Source organism: Xenopus laevis, chromosome 5L (genome assembly GCF_017654675.1).
Source record: "Xenopus laevis strain J_2021 chromosome 5L, Xenopus_laevis_v10.1, whole genome shotgun sequence".
Taxonomy (NCBI): Eukaryota; Metazoa; Chordata; class Amphibia; order Anura; family Pipidae; genus Xenopus; species Xenopus laevis.
In genome coordinates this window covers 139,446,367-139,464,661 of record NC_054379.1, presented here as the reverse complement: position 1 = coordinate 139,464,661, position 18,295 = coordinate 139,446,367, and the positions used below count along the sequence as shown (strand labels likewise).

At 40.3% G+C, this 18,295-nt stretch overlaps 1 protein-coding gene across 3 annotated transcripts in view; it reads left to right on the top strand.

Annotated features, from left to right (window-relative positions):
- Positions 1 to 2,483: 2,483 nt before the first annotated feature.
- tfdp2.L (transcription factor Dp-2 L homeolog) overlaps positions 2,484 to 18,295 on the top strand; it is a 45,525-nt gene continuing 29,713 nt past the window's right edge. Inside the window, exons 1-2 of one of the 3 annotated variants that reach the window (XM_041563485.1) lie at positions 2,485 to 2,720; positions 15,535 to 15,688. In XM_041563485.1, coding sequence (XP_041419419.1) covers positions 15,686 to 15,688 — 3 coding nt within the window. In that variant the 5' untranslated portion in view covers positions 2,485 to 2,720; positions 15,535 to 15,685. Of the gene's footprint in view, positions 2,721 to 4,320; positions 4,467 to 15,534; positions 15,689 to 18,295 lie in introns of those variants that run through there. The other 2 variants (XM_041563486.1, XM_041563487.1) reach the window with 2 other exon arrangements.

Here is an 18,295-nt window from a genome sequence, read left to right as displayed (position 1 = left end):
TTCTCACACCAAACGGTTGCTATCACGGTGGTGCAGGATGAAGTTCTGAGCAGAAAAACAGCTTTGTGTTTTGTGTACTTACCACTCAAATGCTGTTCCATAGGGGATGACTTTGCAGATGCCTTCTGCTTGCAAGCAGATAAACCAACACGGGAGGGGTATGAATAGCTTAACCCCTTTCCTGCCACACGAGCAATCTTTGTGTCTGGTAAACAATTTTAGATTCTAACTCTTTCATCCCCGTTTTCTATAAAGAATCATTTTATGGTGAGATCAGGAGCTGTAATGCAAAGAAGCATATCTTTACTCTGATCATATTTTTAGCATGGAAACTCACAGCAGATCATGTCCCATTGGCATTAATGTATGTCTTGTAGCCTGAAACTACAGTTCTCCTGAAAATTGCCCAATTCATCTACTACATTCATTTTACATGTGTAATTATCATGTACAAGAGGGCAAGGTGCCCACTCAAGCCTCATCTGATTTGCACAAGACAGACTAGTCCCATTGAGAATCAGTGAAATAAATCAAGGCAATATCCTCTGCCTCCAGCATGACAAAATAATGTTAATCTGCTTGTTGACTCTCTTAATCTTTTATAGGTCATGTAGAGCTAATCCCCACCTGGAAGTCACAACCCTGGATCACCCCTTAGGGCAGGGGTCCCCAACCTTTTTAACCCATGAGCCACATTCAAATGTAAAAAGAGTGGGGGAGCAACACAAGCATGAAAAAATCCCCTGGGGTGCCAAATAAGGGCTGTGATTGGCTATTTGGTAGCCCCTAAGTGGACTGGCAGCCTACAAGAGGCTCTCCCTGGCACTATACTTAGTTTTTATGCAATTAAAATTAGCTTTCAAGCCTAAAATTCAAAAATAAGCTCCTGCTTTGAGGACACTGAGAGCAACATCCAAGGGGTTGGAGAGCAACATGTTGCTCACGAGCTATTGGTTGGGGATCACTGCCTTAGGGTTTTATGCAACTCTAAAGAAACTGTTGGTAAGAAATCAGTCAAGACTATTACAGTATATTTGCCATGAAGTGAAGGCAAAGTAACCAATTATATACATGCTGCTTTATTAGTCACAGCCATCACAGTCCATCTGCTTCCGTCAAGGCTCAGGCATTAACCTCTTAGATATTTAGTGGTCTGCCTCCGTCTTATCTCAGCTACAGAAACCATCAAGGAACAAAATGGTATGCTTGATAATTTCACACAAAGCCAGAATGCCAGGTATTTCAAGTACACCGTGGTCCAACTGACCCCACACAGACCCAATATGAAATAACCTGTCTATGGCATCTCACAGCAGACCCTCCAGATTGGCAGTTTGGGTCCAGTCATTCTTTTACACCTGAGTGAGTATCAGGCAAGACATTGGCTCATAAACCTCTCTTGTTGAACTGACAATCAGTTCTCATAACCCACTGCACCAGCTCACTTCTCTTGGTGCTGGGCAGGTTGCCATATGTAGGCACCTTCTACCTGTATTTTATTGTTACTCGGTCATGGCATCAGTCTAAAAACTATGGCACATGGGTCCCTGATTATAGGTACTTTGTACCACTCTAAGTACTCTAAGAACTCTAAGTAACCCACTTGAAAACATAAGGTACTGTTTACACCCAGTAATTATTCACTACTCTAGGTAGTAAGGTGGGCACCACAGAGGTTTTTGGGTCAATCAAAGCACATACAGATATTGAGGCCGATTTAGGTCACCGCAGTCCCATGAGAGACAAATGATCTCTGCCATTGTTTATCTTTATTTTAGAGGATATCTCTTCAGAAGCACTCACAATGGCAGCTTCCAATAAGCAAGGAAGCAATGATCTGCACATACAGTGAGTATATAGTGAATAAAGTACCCATTATTGTAAAATATTTTGCTTTTGATACTTGGAACTCCAAGGTTACTTCTAATATCCTCATATTTTTCAACAAGGGGTAATTTATTTATTATAATACACAAGTTTTAGTGAGTCATGTGACAAAAACGACATCACTATTCACCGTTTATAACTGATGACATCACTAGTCACCGTTTTTGCCTTCCTCAACTAGGATTAAAACAAACAACAAACAAAACTAAAAGGTTGAACTTGATGGACATGTGTCTTTTTTCAACCTTAATTACTATGTTACTATTTTATAAGGATATAATTAACAAAATATTCAAGGCTTATGTGTATTATATGATTATATGACCACACATGGCTGCTTGTTAATAAAACAAATCTTCCTTCTCTCTTTCAAGTTTGGATAAAAGCAGGCAGCAACCCTCCTTGGCCAATACATAATCTGGATAATCACAGTCATCAAGGCAAGGCCATTGATTTATTTAACTCCTGCTGAAAGGTACAGTGTATCAAATCACCCTGACCCATAACCAGCATCTCTCAGCTTCCCTAAACTACAATTCCCAGCATGCATGGCTTCTGAGGATTGAATAAAATCAACAACACCGGGACGTCTGCCGTTTAGAAGTCCTTGATGTAAGGGAAGCAGACGATGGCTGAGAATTCCTAGCCTAGGAGATAACATGGCAATTGTTTTGATTCTGCATGGCTAGGTCTGATCGCGGATGTGCTCGGGTGGATGAACTCGACGCTCCGCTGCTCATGCCTGCCTCATTTTCAAGTTTTCAGGCAATGGTAACAAAGAGTGGCTCTAGTAGTGAGCTGGGAATAGTGAGCCAGTCGTGTCCTGTGTTCAGGTAAGTCCCTTGCACAAGGGTCACCCCTTCTGTCCTCCCAATTACTTGATCCCCCCAAGACTGTGATGTGTGCTGATCTGCAGGCTCTCATGGTCCCACACAATGCACTAATTTCCTGCAGCATGCTCTGCTTGGGGGGGAGGGTAGTGCCTGCTGACTTATTGGATAATATTCCTTATATTTACTGGCTTTTGCAAACTGATTCCTGGGCTTGTGCTCAGCACTGTTTGGTTGCTGTGGGGGATATAACAATGTGACAGATTTCCATATTAACCATTGTTTTAACTCTCAGAACAAAGTAGCCCACCCAAATGCATCCGACTATATTGTGTCTCTAATACGAATTAAACATATATATGTGGGTGTGTGTTTGCCATGATTAATCACTGATTTACCAATAATCCATATACAAAATATAGAATAAAGAACTTGCTCATAATGGATAAATGAATATATGCCCCACTTGTGAAGTTTCTATATATTGATACTGGGCACAATGTTTGGGGGGAAAATTTTGTGCAGCTGCATATTATGATACTGGTATATGCAATATGGGGCCCACCAGCTGTCGGGGAAACTAAAACTCCCTGCATTCCATGGCAATCTGAAGATATAAGGTGGGTGCAGAGTTTTGTAGTCAGTTTTGTAGTCATCAGCCTGTTGGGAATTTGTGATTAATGGAACATGCAACCATTTTAATTACTAAATCGTTGATTTACTGATGAAGTTTTCTGTTGTGACGGGGCCTGCTCTTGCAATGCTGGGATCTGATTATTCGTACATAACAGTGATCCCCAACCAGTAGCTCGTGAGCAACAAGTTGCTTCTCCAACCCCTTGGAGGTTGCTCTTAGGGTCCTCAAAGCAGGTGCTTATTTTTGAATTCCAGGCTTGGAAACAAGTTTTAATTGAATAAAAACTAAGTATAGTGCCAAGCAGAGCCTCCTGTGGGCTGCCAGTCCATAGGGCTACCAAATAGCCAATCACAGCCCTTATTTGGCATCCAAAGGGACTTTTTCATGTTTGTGTTGCTCCCCAACTCTTTTTATATTTCAATGTGGCTCACAGGTAAAAAAAAAGGTTGGGGACCCCTGATATAGTGAGTAGTAATGTATACAGTGTGTAGTAGTGACCATGCACAGTCTGAGCGAACAAGTGGAGCCTTGTGTCTGTTCTGGAAGCTCAAGCATCCCTGCTCTCCTGCTAATTGCTCCTGTGAAGCAGGATAAGGGTGGGTGTGGGTAAGGGAGAATGTGCATTGCTGTTCTCTAAGACCTTTAATGCACAAGTTACACATAGAGAGGGGATTCTGGGTACTTTTTAGGTGTAAGGGGGCCTTTCTTTATCATAGCCATCCATTTTGTGTCTGTGGTACTTAGTGTAAAACTTTGCCATTGGCAGAGAAGTAATTTGGATGTAATTGGTAGTAAAAGTGTAAGGGGGGGGCATTCATTCTATAGAGCCGGCTTCCTGGGTCAGACAGCCTCCTGGGGCCACATGCAGCTCAGTGGGACAGTCGCTATGAAAAGCTCTAAGTGTCAGCTGTATGCTAATGAAGGGGAGAGCATTGTCTGTTGCTGCTGCAGGGAGGAGACATTCCACTGGGCTGCCGGATCAGTCCCACTCATATCGGTGACACATGCTAGCTGCTCCTAGTGCTGATTGGGTGAGGCCTGGCCTACATGTGCAGCCTGGGAGAGGGAAGTGCAGCACAGAGTACAATGCTGCAGTGGGAAATCCAGTAATGGTAGGAACAATGTAGCACAGGCTTAGCCACATTGGAAACTCATGATGCATAACATTGTGTAGGGGTTGCTGTAGATATGTGACACAAATGAACATCAAGGATATCCAACATGCGAACCTCTCAAACTCACAGCATACCAGCTATATCAGTAGGACACTGAGATTTGCTGTTAGGAACAGTTAGTGGGCCGGAGGTTGGAAATCACTTTTGTATTTGCTGAGAAACTTTCATGTTTCTTTCAAAATATGTGTTACTTGTGATGTATGGGGCCAAATTGTCCTCTCAGTCCTACCCTTAAACCAGCCATTCAGGATTTAACAATAATTAGAATAGCACCTGTTTTGGAGTGAGCCCCATATACCTGAAACATTCATTGCATTTAGTGAGGACTACCATTTATTAACATGTTTATATTCGTGATGGCATGTGGCGTGAGAACATTTCTGGAGAGGCTCCTACAGTATTGGCTCCAAGCATTTCCTAATTCCTTGGGTTATTTACACCAATCAGGAGATCCTTATTGAATAAGATTTGGTTTGTTTATTCAGGCTTTGGATATAAGGATGGCTGTTACAATACAGGAATCTTAATATTTCCTCTTCTGGCAACACCCACACATGTTAGAATGTTTATTCATTGTAAGGTCCCAAGCAATACTGATTTTGTATTGCATGGTGTAGAGGCCAACATTTTCATCTGGGTCCCTTTCTTTGTCTTCAGTTCCTAATTCATATTAGTTTTGTTCAACTGTATCTCTCAGACTTTGCATGTGGGATTGTGTGTAATTCTTTGTGGCAGAGGAATTCTGGGGATTGCAGTACTGTTGGGTTTGTGGTTTGCATTGCCCGGGGACAATCTGTCCGCATTGTTAACCTTTAAAAAGCAGACTCTTCTAGTTAAATGTAGGACCTGGTGCAGCCCACCAGGGTCAGTGTTATTTTCTTTCTTTGTGTGGCCTATCGAATAATTTTTGCTGTATTTACACAGTAATGTAGTTTAGGGCTAAATATGACAAACAGCAGTCATACACATCTTAGTAGCAACAGGTTGGTTAGGTTTTTTTGTGGGGGTGGGTTATGTTTTTCATTCTATTCAATAGACATGCAAAATGTTTAACGTCAGGGCACTTAATGCATAACAGTAGAAGAATGGACCCAGAGCAATTGATGTGTTAATTATACCATTTATATTCAACATATGTACCCTTAAGTATTTCTGTAAACAGGGTTGATTGAATGATATTTTTGTAAAATATGATCAAGTTCATTGCGAGATGAGTTTTTTTTACCAGTGAGCCACTTTCAAATATAAAAAGAGTTGGTAAGCAACACAAGCATGTTATTTGGGATGCCAAATAAGTGCTGTTATTGGCTATTTGGCAGTACACCTGATGAACCAAAACTTGCCTGGAATTCAAAGCACCTGCTTTGAGGCCACTGAGAGCTACATCCAAGGAGTTGGTGAGCAACATGTTGCTTGCGAGCCACTGGTTGAGGATCACTGTCATAGAACATTCTTTTGCATGGATTAGGCCATAGAAAAGCTCCATCTAGTGGTCTCAACAGAAGGTGACATTCTGCTGTAATCGATGAAAATTCATTAGACAGTGCAAGTAATATGGCACCTGCCAATTATATTTATAAATCAGTTTTTTTCCAAGTATTGACCCCTACCATTATTATTATATTATTAACACACAATGAGCTGTACAATGGAAGAGTGTATACATTAAGGGGCATATATATATTTAAACATCACTGGTGATGCAACAAATCAGATCTTTGCTTTTGTTTTCTTGTAGGTGACTGTTCACACCTAATTGTTTATGGGCTGTGGGCAATATCACCGGTGATGTTTGTCTTTAGTGTAAATAAATATGCCCCTAAATGTATATATTACATACAACAGTTAGCCAATACACAAGGCAATAAGGGCCCTGCTCAATAAAGCTTTACAATTTAAACCTAAAGAGTTTATATTAATACTGTACAGATCCCCAAAGCCACAGTTAGCTAATGCTAATATAAGTGCAACGGTGAAGGAATGTTCTGGGCATGCAATTAGCTTCTTTCCTTTACCTCACCTGGTGAATACGGGGAATGGCCAGCAATCATTTGTTTTGGCAGCACAGCGTGAAAACAAATGAGATGACCCTGTGATTATACAACCAAGGTATATGGATTTATTTAGTATTAGGAAGATGCTGTTTTCAGTGGGAGGGTCACAATTGGCCATTTTATTTTATTCCCGTACTGCTGCTGCTAATTGCAGCTTTAGTGGAGATTGGTATGGTAGTGCCCACTCGTGTGAAGTAACCTATTTGCAAATCAGTAATGCTAACACTTGTTGGAACACTTACTAAAATGTAAAATACAAATTAGCAGGGCTGAGCTGATTGTAATCAGCCAAAACAGAACCAATCAATTCTGTGTGTTTCCCATAGATTTCATTATGGGAATCAGTGGAAGGTGAAAAGAGGCTATTAGCCTAAACATACCAAGTACATTAGATTTTTCAGCTTAATTAGGTAATGTTATAAAAGGAGCAACATTTGCAAGTCTAGCCCTTTATAGCAACCAATCAGCAGGTAGAATATAAACAAGTCAGATATATAATGGCAAACTATAGATTGGTTTTGTTTATTGGACCTGGACAGACTATGCCTTTTATTTATTTCATCACTGTGTTTTGATGTCCCTTAGGGTAATGGCCATTGGGGAGATTTTGTTGTTCATGAAAAATTTGTGTTACTGCAGGTGACGCCAGAAAATGCTTCCCCCCCCCATGGGCAAAAATTGGAATCACTTGTGGCAAAACCTACACGTCGCAAGTTGCCTCGCAAGGAAACTCCGGGCGACATTGCATTTCATAGGTTTTTCCACCGGCTATTTAAATTATTACTTGAGGAGAAGCATCTTCAGGATATTTGTTGCCCACAGTAGCGACAATCTATCTCGGACGGCAAATTTTCCCGTCAGGCATTACCCTAACACAGAAAGTAGCTCTGAGGAGTCGGTAACAAGCAGGACTTTCTGACTCCTTTGTGTGTTTATATAGAATCATGTGCTGCACGTGAGCTCTGGAGCAGCATCAGGAACCTCTAAACTTTTCATAAGCTTTAATGTTCTCTAACTAACTTTGTTGTTTATCTAACTGTGTAAATATGTGTCAAACTAAAATTACCCATTTTGTTAGTAAGTAGGTACCTGACTTGTCAAGCTTAAACTAGTACTGCTGTTGGAAATTGTGTGGTATAAACTTATAAAAAACATTAAAGGGATACTGTTGTGGAAAAACATGTGAAAAAAAATCAGTTAATAGTGCTGCTCCAGCAGAATTCTACACTGAAATCCATTTCTCAAAAGAGCAAACAGATTTTTTTATATTTAATTTTGAAATCTGAAATGGGGCTAGACATATTGTCAGTTTTCCAGCTGCCCCAGCCATGTGACTTGTGCCTGCACTTTAGGATGGAACTACTTTCTGGCAGGCTGTTATTTCTCCTACTTAATGAAACTGAATCAGTCTCAGTGGGATTTGGCTTTTACAATTGAGTGCTGTTCTTAGATCTTCCAGGGAGCTGTTATCTTGTGTTAGGGAGCTGCTTTCTCGTTACCTTCCCATTGTTCTGTTGTTAGGCTGCTGGGGGGGGGGGAGCGGATGATATCACTCCAACTTGCAGTAAAGAGTGACTGAACTTTATCAGTGCACAAGTCACATGACTGGGGGCAGCTGGGAAACTGACAATATGTCTAGCCCCATGTCAGATTTCAAAATTGAATATAACAAAATCTGTTCGCTCTTTTGAAAATGGATTTCACTGCAGAATTCTGCTGGTGCAGCACTATTAACTGAAGTGTTTTGTAAAAGCATGTTTTCCCATGACAGGATCCCTTTAACATGTAGTGGGTTAAAAAGCCACTTCTTGCATGTCTTCACTGTCTTCTATGCAGGAACCTTTTCCCCAATCCAAATAGAAGGGAGTTGCCATCTCTATTGCTGGTGCACATGCAGCATGCCCAGTCAGGAAGGACTGGCCTGTGGTAATGGCACATACATAATCCACACTGGTCCTCTTTCCCCCTCCTCTCCTTTAGCTTAAGCCCGGTGCTAGTTAGAGATGTCGGCGCCTCTCCTACTTAAAGATCCGTGAAAGATACTAGACACACAATGGCAAGTGTAGCGAGGGTGACCCCTGCACGTTTATTACGTCAGATGTAACTTTTCGGGGGTGTTTCTGACGAAGGGGCACGCACCCCGAAACGTTACATCTGAAGTAATAAACATGCAGGGGGTCACACCCGCTACACTTGCCATCGTGTGTCTGGTATCTTACACGGAATGGCACATACAGTGGTGTGAAAAACTATCTGCCCCCTTCCTGATTTCTTATTCTTTTGCATGTTTGTCACACAAAATGTTTCTGATCATCAAACACATTTAACTATTAGTCAAAGATAACACAAGTAAACACAAAATGCAGTTTTTAAACGAGGGTTTTTAGTATTTAGGGAGAAAAGAAATCCAAACCTGTGTGAAAAAGTAATTGCCCCCTGAACCTAATAACTGGTTGGGCCACCCTTAGCAGCAATAACTGCAATCAAGCGTTTGCGATAACTTGCAACGAGTCTTTTACAGTGCTCTGGAGGAATTTTGGCCCACTCATCTTTGCAGAATTGTTGTAATTCAGCTTTATTTGAGGGTTTTCTAGCATGAACCGCCTTTTTAAGGTCATGCCACAACATCTCAATAGGATTCAGGTCAGGACTTTGACTAGGCCACTCCAAAGTCTTCATTTTGTTTTTCTTCAGCCATTCAGAGGTGGATTTGCTGGTGTGTTTTGGGTCATTGTCCTGCTGCAGCACCCAAGATCGCTTCAGCTTGAGTTGACGAACAGATGGCCGGACATTCTCCTTCAGGATTTTTTGGTAGACAGTAGAATTCATGGTTCCATCTATCACAGCAAGTCTTCCAGGTCCTGAAGCAGCAAAACAACCCCAGACCATCACACTACCACCACCATATTTTACTGTTGGTATGATGTTCTTTTTCTGAAATGCTGTGTTACTTTTACGCCAGATGTAACGGGACGCGCACCTTCCAAAAAGTTCAACTTTTGTCTCGTCGGTCCACAAGGTATTTTCCCAAAAGTCTTGGCAATCATTGAGATGTTTTTTAGCAAAATTGAGACGAGCCTTAATGTTCTTTTTGCTTAAAAGTGGTTTGCATCTTGGAAATCTGCCATGCAGGCCGTTTTTGCCCAGTCTCTTTCTTATGGTGGAGTCGTGAACACTGACCTTAATTGAGGCAAGTGAGGCCTGCAGTTCTTTAGATGTTGTCCTGGGGTCTTTTGTGGCCTCTCGGATGAGTTGTCTCTGCGCTCTTGGGGTAATTTTGGTCGGCCGGCCACTCCTGGGAAGGTTCACCACTGTTCCATGTTTTTGCCATTTGTGGATAATGGCTCTCACTGTGGTTCGCTGGAGTCCCAAAGCTTTAGAAATGGCTTTATAACCTTTGAAATTGAACTCAGATGTGATAAACCACAGTTAAGTTATTTTTTAACAAGGGGGGCAATCACTTTTTCACACAGGCCCATGTAGATTTGGAGTTTTTTTTTTCTCCCTTAATAACGTAAACCTTCATTTAAAAACTGCATTTTGTGTTCAATTATGTTATCTTTGACTAATAGTTAACGGTTTTTGATGAGCAGAAACATTTAAGTGTGACAAACATGCAAAAGAATAAGAAATCAGGAAGGGGGCAAATAGTTTTTCACACCACTGTACATGCCACCTGTACATCAGTCAAAATGGTGGCCATGCTGTAGTGCCTTGCCTTGTCCTTTAGAGGAACCATATTGTGTGACTGGCTGTGGTAAGGCCGGAAATTTGCCACAACTGTAGCAGCATCTTTCGTTGCCAGCTGTCGGGAGTTGTTGCTTTTGAATGTAGGAAATGTTTAGCATTGTCTAAATCTAAACAGAACAAAGCAAAAAGCAGCTTACATGAATATAATTATAGGGAAATAGTTGTTGTTTAGGTGTTAAGGCCCATATTCTCTTTATATGTACCTAACTCATTTTGTACCCAGAATAATACTCTGAACATTAAATTTGTTTTTGGAAGGAAAAGTTACAGTTTAACAACATCTGTAGGTGAGCAGGGAACCTGTGTTTATTTTCCCTCTACATTACTCATAAGGGTAATAATTGGCACTGCTCAAGGTAAACGCTTTGTCTGTAATCGCTGGACTCGTTTGGTGCTATCCAACCCACAGGCCCAATAATAAGGCGTTGGTGTTTGGTGGCAGATGTGGATTGTGAGGCTGAAGGTCATTTTGTGAAGAGAATGAGTCAAGCCTCTCACTCCCCAGCTGTTGCTGAAATCTTGCTCCCAGCATGCCCTGCTGCGAGCTGAAGCTGCCGTGCAACAGCTGGGGAGCTGCCGGAGAATGTTCTGCTGCATATGCTGGGTGTCTTCAGCCTGCAGGAAACTTTGTATTGCTCATTTCCTTTCAGGCAAACGTGCGTTTCTTTAATGAATGCTTCTTGCAATGTCAAGGGTTGCTACCCGGTGTTTTCGTGGCCTATCTGGTCAAAATGATAATTGGTGCCAGGTTCATTTTATAGAAAAGATCCATAACAAAGGTAGGAAGGCTGGTATTTTTTTTTTCTAGAAAAGGTAACAAACCTGGCGGTTTCTGCAAGACCTTTAGCTAAAAAGAAAGTAGGGTTCTGTACTTTGTCAGTCTGTCCTCTCATTATCATTTTGTGTAGTGTGGTCAAATTAATGTGCTCTTTGTGCAATCTCTGGTTGGGTTTTAGGGTGCAGAGTTCAGTGTGTTACCGTATTGGCTTGACTAGGCCACTGCTACAACAAACAGGGAAGGGGCGAATAAAACAGCCCCAACTCACACAAGTGGCCCCAGACACCTTTTTTTTGAATAGATGATACCATGTGGGCCAAAGCTATAAATAAATGGCTGCCAATCCAGAAATCATTATCCACTGCTGAGGTTCAGGTGTACTTTATTTTATTTCTTTAAGTCAGTGGTCCCCAACCAGTGGCTCGCGAGCACCATGTTGCTCACCAATCCCTTGGATGATGCTCTCAGTGGCCTTAAAGCAGGTGCTTATTTTTTAATTCCAGCCTCGGAGTCAAGTTTTGGTTGCAGGTGTACTGCCAAACAGAGCCTCCTGTATGCTGCCAATTCACATAGGGCAACTTAATAGCCAAATGCAGCCTTTATTTGGCACCCCCATGAACCTTTTTTCATCCTTGTGTTGCTCCTCAATTCTTTTTTAACATTTGAATGTGGCTCACGGTTTAAAAAGCTTGGGGACCCCTGCTTTAAATCAAACAGTGACAGCTAAAGCTAAATTTACAGGCAATGGTATGGTTTCCTTCTAGATCCATAGAAATAAAGCTGGTCATACATATGCAAATTTAAGATGCAGATTTAAGATGCAGATTTGGCCCTTTTGACATCTTATCTGTTCATGTATGGGCCTGTGATTGATACGTAGCTGAAAATTAGCCAGATATATTGGATAGGTTTAAAAACTTTTGGACCATATTGACTAGTTGATGTGGTCCTCTCCTGACAGCATGCAAATATACTGATATGAATTTATCTGGAAACCTGTTATCCAGAAAGCTACAAATTACCGGAAAGCCATCGACTCAATTTTAATTAAATTTTTAAAAATGTATTTTTCTTTTCTCCCTAATAAGAAAACATAACATTGTACAGGATTCCAACTAAATATAATTAATCCTTATTGGAGGCAAAACAATCCTATTGGGTTTATTTAAAGTTTAAATAATTTTTTAGTAGCCTTAAGCTAAGGTATGGAGATCCAAATTACAGAAAGATCCCTTATCCAGAAAACCCCAGGCATTCTGTGAGCTTTCTGTGAGGTTCTATGATGGCTGTTTTGAATGACAGCATTCTACTGTGGATTTGTACCTCTTTCCTTTACAGTAACGCTTATCCAAGGTGGGTCGTTTTGGCATGCTAGAATAGCAAATGTCATTGTCGGTGAGGTTTATTTAGTGACAAATTATTATGAATGGTCACAGACTCTATCCCACACTGAAACTATGTCACCACCAGGAACGTGACCCAAGTAACCAATATTTTAACAGGAAACAGGTTCTTGGGACTTTCTCCGATTTGAAAAACATCTGTTAGGAAACCCAGTATAACCAATACCTAGTAATTTATAATATTGTCCTATAGAGCTTGTATGTCACACAGTAGCAGGTATTGTGTATATTTACATGTTTTTATATTCTGATACAATTAGCAATTGGTTTGAATTATGTTTTTGAGTTTAGCTTTTTATTCAGCAGCTCTCTGGTTTTCAATTTCAGCAATCTGGTTGCTAGGGTCCAAATTTCCATAGCGACCATGCATTGATTTGATTAAAAGATTGGAATATGAACAGGAGAGGGCCAGAAGAGAGAGATGAGTAACAAAAAGCGGCAATAACAATACATTTGTAGTAGGGTTGCCACCTGTCTGGTTTGGACCCTGACAGCCCGGTAATTTGAAGGGCTGCCCAGGTCAAAACTTCCTGCCTGGTTTTCCAAATTAGGAAAACCGGGCAGGATTCCTCAAGATTGACACAGTGATTGGCCAATCGCCGATTCGCGCATCATAGTCATGCCCCCTGACATCACGGGCCCTCCGCGTCACGGCCCCATTCCCTGCCCGGTCTCCACCAGCAGAAAAAGTGGCAACCCTAATTTGTATACCAATGTATACAAATCAAAAATATACAGTAAAACCCCCATTTTACGTTTTTCAGGGGACCAGGAAAAAATTATGTAAAATCCGGGAAAATTTAAAATCAGGGAAATGTGTTAAAGTAACTTTCTTCAAGTACTGAAAGGATATAAGCACAGGAGTCTGTTTTACTTTGAGATACAATATTTACTGTGTTAATAACAAGGGTTAAGCATTGCAGTGTTAATATTACACTATTGGGGGCATGTGCAAGTCCTCTCTGTCAGTCATATACACAACCTAAAGCAATAAGTGATGGATGCAGGACTGTATAAGGGACAGACTAATTGGAATTGACCAATTACAGGCACAGCCATGGTAAACTATACATCTGGTTAGTATTTTAAACCTCTTTATTTCACAAATAACATTCATAGAGGAAAAAAAACGTTTTTTGGGTACATCAGGACAACATTTTGATGTAAAATCCAGAAAAACATTACTTAAAATTGAGGGAAATGTGCCCATTGAAATGCATTCAGTAGTTGAAATAAAGAACAGTTCATGCAGTAAACATCCAAGGCCTATCAAGGACGGGGCAGAATTGATGCCAAAATGTTACGTTCGCATTAACTATTTGTTGGAGCCTCTTTGGAAGGGCTGGATTTGCTTATGTGCCTATGTAATTAACAAGGAAATGGACTGAGGAAGCTTTCAACTAAAGGCAAAAAGCTTGGCTAAAGATAATGTATTTGGGTAAAGCACTGCCTGGGAATGTGGTGCATTCAGTTCTTGCTACCTCGCATGCCACATACTTCTTCTACAGCCTGGTGAGACTTTCTTTCCTATGAGGCAGCTCTCCTCTCTGAGTGCCTCCAATCCAAAGAGGCACACCTTGTCTTTCCTTCCACCAAATCCTGCCATGTGGCATGCCATTTGTCCCTCTTAACCACGTATAGCAACAATTAAGTCATATTTGCAGTTGCTGTTTAAAGGGTGTCTGATATTATGTTATTAGCATAAAGTAGGTATCCTCGTGTCTCTCTCATAAGACAAGTCTGTAACCTGCATCTCAAGCCAGTAGAACCATAAATGAGCCTATTTGCACCTTTTGTTCTTGTAAGAGTATTAAGCTGGCCATAGACGTGCAGATTTTCCCTTTGTGTTCGACGAACGATTGGATGTCCCAATCTTCCGACCTACCACTAACCATTAAGATGAAATAAAATAATAAAAGAACAAATCAGACGATATTCTGCCTGTGACAGCAATCGTACGAAAGTTATGTCCGACAAATTCTAATGACAGTCATGCATTGATATCGTCAGATAGGCAATACATGCAAAAAATTATCTTTGGACAACAGAAGTCTTTTAACCTGTCCGATCGACTAAATGACGATTGCCATGTTACGAGAAATGTTGGACAATCTACACACGGTCCGAAAATCTTACGAAACTTTGATTCATACAACTATATCTTTGCGTCTATGGCCAGTTTAACTCAGACCCCCGTCTCCCCCATCTGAACAAAGACATGTTAAAGAAAAAGTGATGTAAATCATTTTGCAGGCTGAAGTCAACACATGTTAATGTGACGGCAGTGTCCCTTATATCATAAACCACTTTAATGAGCCTGTATAGAACTAAGTAGAGTTAAAGGAAAAACATACCCTACATAGACCCCCCAGCCTAGTTGCCCACCTGGGCAAATGCCCCTATCTCTTTACTTACCCCTCTGTGCAGATTCTGGCCAGCGGAGTTCACAGCAGCCATCTTCTTCTCTTCAGTAATCTTCAGAATGAGAACGGCGAAGCAGCGCATATACAGTTGGAGAAATTTTCTGTTTCTCGACAACTGTGTATGCGCCAAAACTCTCGAAAATTGCCGAAGCGCCGGTCTCATTCTGAAGATTACCGAAGCGGCTGAAGATGGCGTCTGTGAACTCCACTGGACAGAATCTGCACGGAGGGTTAAGTAAAGAGTTAGGGGCATTTGCCTGGGGGGAGCTAGGCTGGGGGGGCGGAGGGGGGTCTATGTAGGGTAGGGGCGGTAGAGTTTTTTTTTATTAAGGGTTTGTTTCTCCTTTAACGAAAATGAAAGTCAGTGTGAAACACTATACTGCTTCATTCTGAAACCATGAAATTTGAACTCTCCTGTCACCCACGCCCGGGGATCTGGCTTATTATCTGCTGTAAAATGCTGCTCAGGATCATTTCACTTTAACACTTTTAAAACTCTCTGGATAGTGAATCAGATGCCCATGCCTGTGCCTCCTACAAAAGCCTTTGTGCTGGTTTTCTTTTCTTTCCAATGAAACACAGGTTTGTTTCTTGCAGGAACCCAGATGTTATAAAGAAACGCAGCTGCTAAAAGAAGTATCTGTCCTTTAACTCTCCAATGTCCTCTGTCTGATGAGTTTTAGTTTGCTCCTACTTTCACCTGAGATTGTTTTCCTCGCTGCCAGTATACCTGAATGCTAAGCTCCAAATGGTGAGTAGCTTCTTTCTATTTAACTATTTCTATTTTTTAAATGTGTGTAAATAAAATAAATAAATAATAAAAAAAAAAGTGTGTGTGTGTGTATATATGTATGTGTGTGTGTGTGTGTGTGTATGTATATATGTATATGTGTATATATATATATATATATATATATATATATATTATATATATATATATATATATATATATATATATTTATATATATATGTATATATGTGTATATGTATATGTGTGTATGTGTGTATATATATATATATATATATATATATATATATATATATATATATATATATATATATATATATATATATATCACTGCGTATCTTGTCGGCGCTCTTGACGGTGATCCACTTTATGGATAAAAAGGTCCCCTGCTATTTGTCTATAATGTCCTCTAATGTACTTGTAAAGTGTAATCATGTCCCCTCGCAACGCCTTTTTTCCAGAGAAAACAACCCCAACCTTGACAGTTTCCCCTCATAATTTATGTCTTCCACCCCTCTAACCAATTTAATTGCACGTCTCTGCACTCTCTCCAGCTCATTTATATCCCTCTTAAAGGGATCCTGTCATCAGAAAACATGTTTTTTTTCAAAACACATCAGTTAATAGTGCTACTCCAGCAGAATTCTGCACTGAAATCCATTTCTCAAATCCATTTCTCTGCACTTTAGGAGAGAAATGCTTTCTGGCAGGCTGCTGTTTTTCCTTCTCAATGTAACTGAATGTGTCTCAGTGGGACATGGCTTTTTACTATTGAGTGATGTTCTTAGATCTACCAGGCAGCTTTTATCTTGTGTTAGGGAGCTGCTATCTGGTTACCTTCCCATTGTTCTATTTTATGGCTGCTGGGGGGGGGGTTGAAAGGGAGGGGTGATATCACTCCAACTTGCAGTACAGCAGTAAAGAGTGATTGAAGTTTATCAGAGCACAAGTCACATGACTTGGGGCAGCTGGGAAATTGACAATATGTCTAGCCCCATGTCAGATTTCAAAATTGAATATAAAAAAATCTGTTTGCTCTTTTGAGAAATGGATTTCAGTGCAGAAGTCTGCTGGAGTAGCACTATTAACTGATGTATATTGAAATAAACATGTTTTCTGATGACAGGATCCCTTTATGTTAGTCTGGCAAGATCTATTACACATAAAACCATGATGGCACAAACTCATAGTATTGTAATTTGCTATGACGCCCAGTATCTTATTCTTTATTAACCCTTCAAAGCTTTCCTACCACTGACGTCAGACTACTGGCCTATAGTTTTGAGGCTGAGGACGGGATCCTTTTTTGAATAGAGGCACCACATTAGCAATTCACCAGTCTTTCGGCACAGAAAAATTAACTAAAGAGGTTTGGCAATCACAGAGCTAAGCTTGCTAAGTACCCTGAGATGAATACCATCTGGCCCGGACCTTTGTTAATCTTAACATGTTCTAGTCTCTTTTGAATTTCATCATGTGTGAACCATGCATCATTAGTTGTATTACTAGAATTGGGACCATTAAGAAGGAAACCTTCATTAACTGGTTCCTCATATGTGTAGACAGATGAAAAATATGAGTTCAGAATCTGTGCTTTTATTTTGTTTTGATCAACCAGCTGACCCCCCTCTGATAGAAAAGGTCCCACCGCTTCCTGCTTCATTTTTTTACTATTAACATATTTAAAAAAAAATTTGGATTTTTTTTTTTACTGCTTGCTGCAATATCCTTTTCCATATCAATTTTAGCTTGCCTTATAGCTTCTTTGCATGATCTATTGGCCTCCTTGTACCTTAAATGATTCGGCTGTCCCAGCTAACTTGAAAGCCTTAAAAGCGCGTCTTTTCCTACCCACCTCAACACCAACACCCAAGGGGGGCCGAAACGTTGGATAACACAGGTGATGATTTAATAAAATCAGTTGAAAAAGAACAGGAGTGCTGGTCCATTTTGAAATATATATATATATATATATATATATATATATATATATATATATATATATATATATATATATATATATATATATATATATATATATATATATATATATATATATATATATGATTGTCAATATAAGTATTTACTTTAATTTTGTGTTACTATTTATGGTCAATAAACCATGGCTATATACTGTAGGCTATTCTGCAGAGGAAGCCTTATTTATCCGTATATCTATAACTGTATAGCTATAACTGAAACATATGATGAATATGATGAAATGTTGGTTTTCGGGGGCCATAGCAATGACTGAGCTCACTCTACTACCCTCTGTACCCCTCAATGAACCAGCAAGTGTGTTCACAGTGACTGCTTTGGTCATGCAACAGTGAAGGAGTTTGGCACTTTGTTTCGTGGTTATGTATTCCAGGATTTTTTTTTTTTTTTTTTAATATTAATGTAGCTATAGCTTATTGAGGTCATCCTAATGGTATATGTATGTTCCTGAATGTGTCACGGCTCTGCAACCCTGCAGCATGACCTCCTTTGCTGCTCAACACAGGCTGCAGTGCGGTGCTAGCTAACTTTGCTGTTATGAAGTATTAGACAATTGCCATAGAGTGAGGAAGGAAACTCTGGGGAGGCACCGTGTGCTGTAATGAGCAAGGA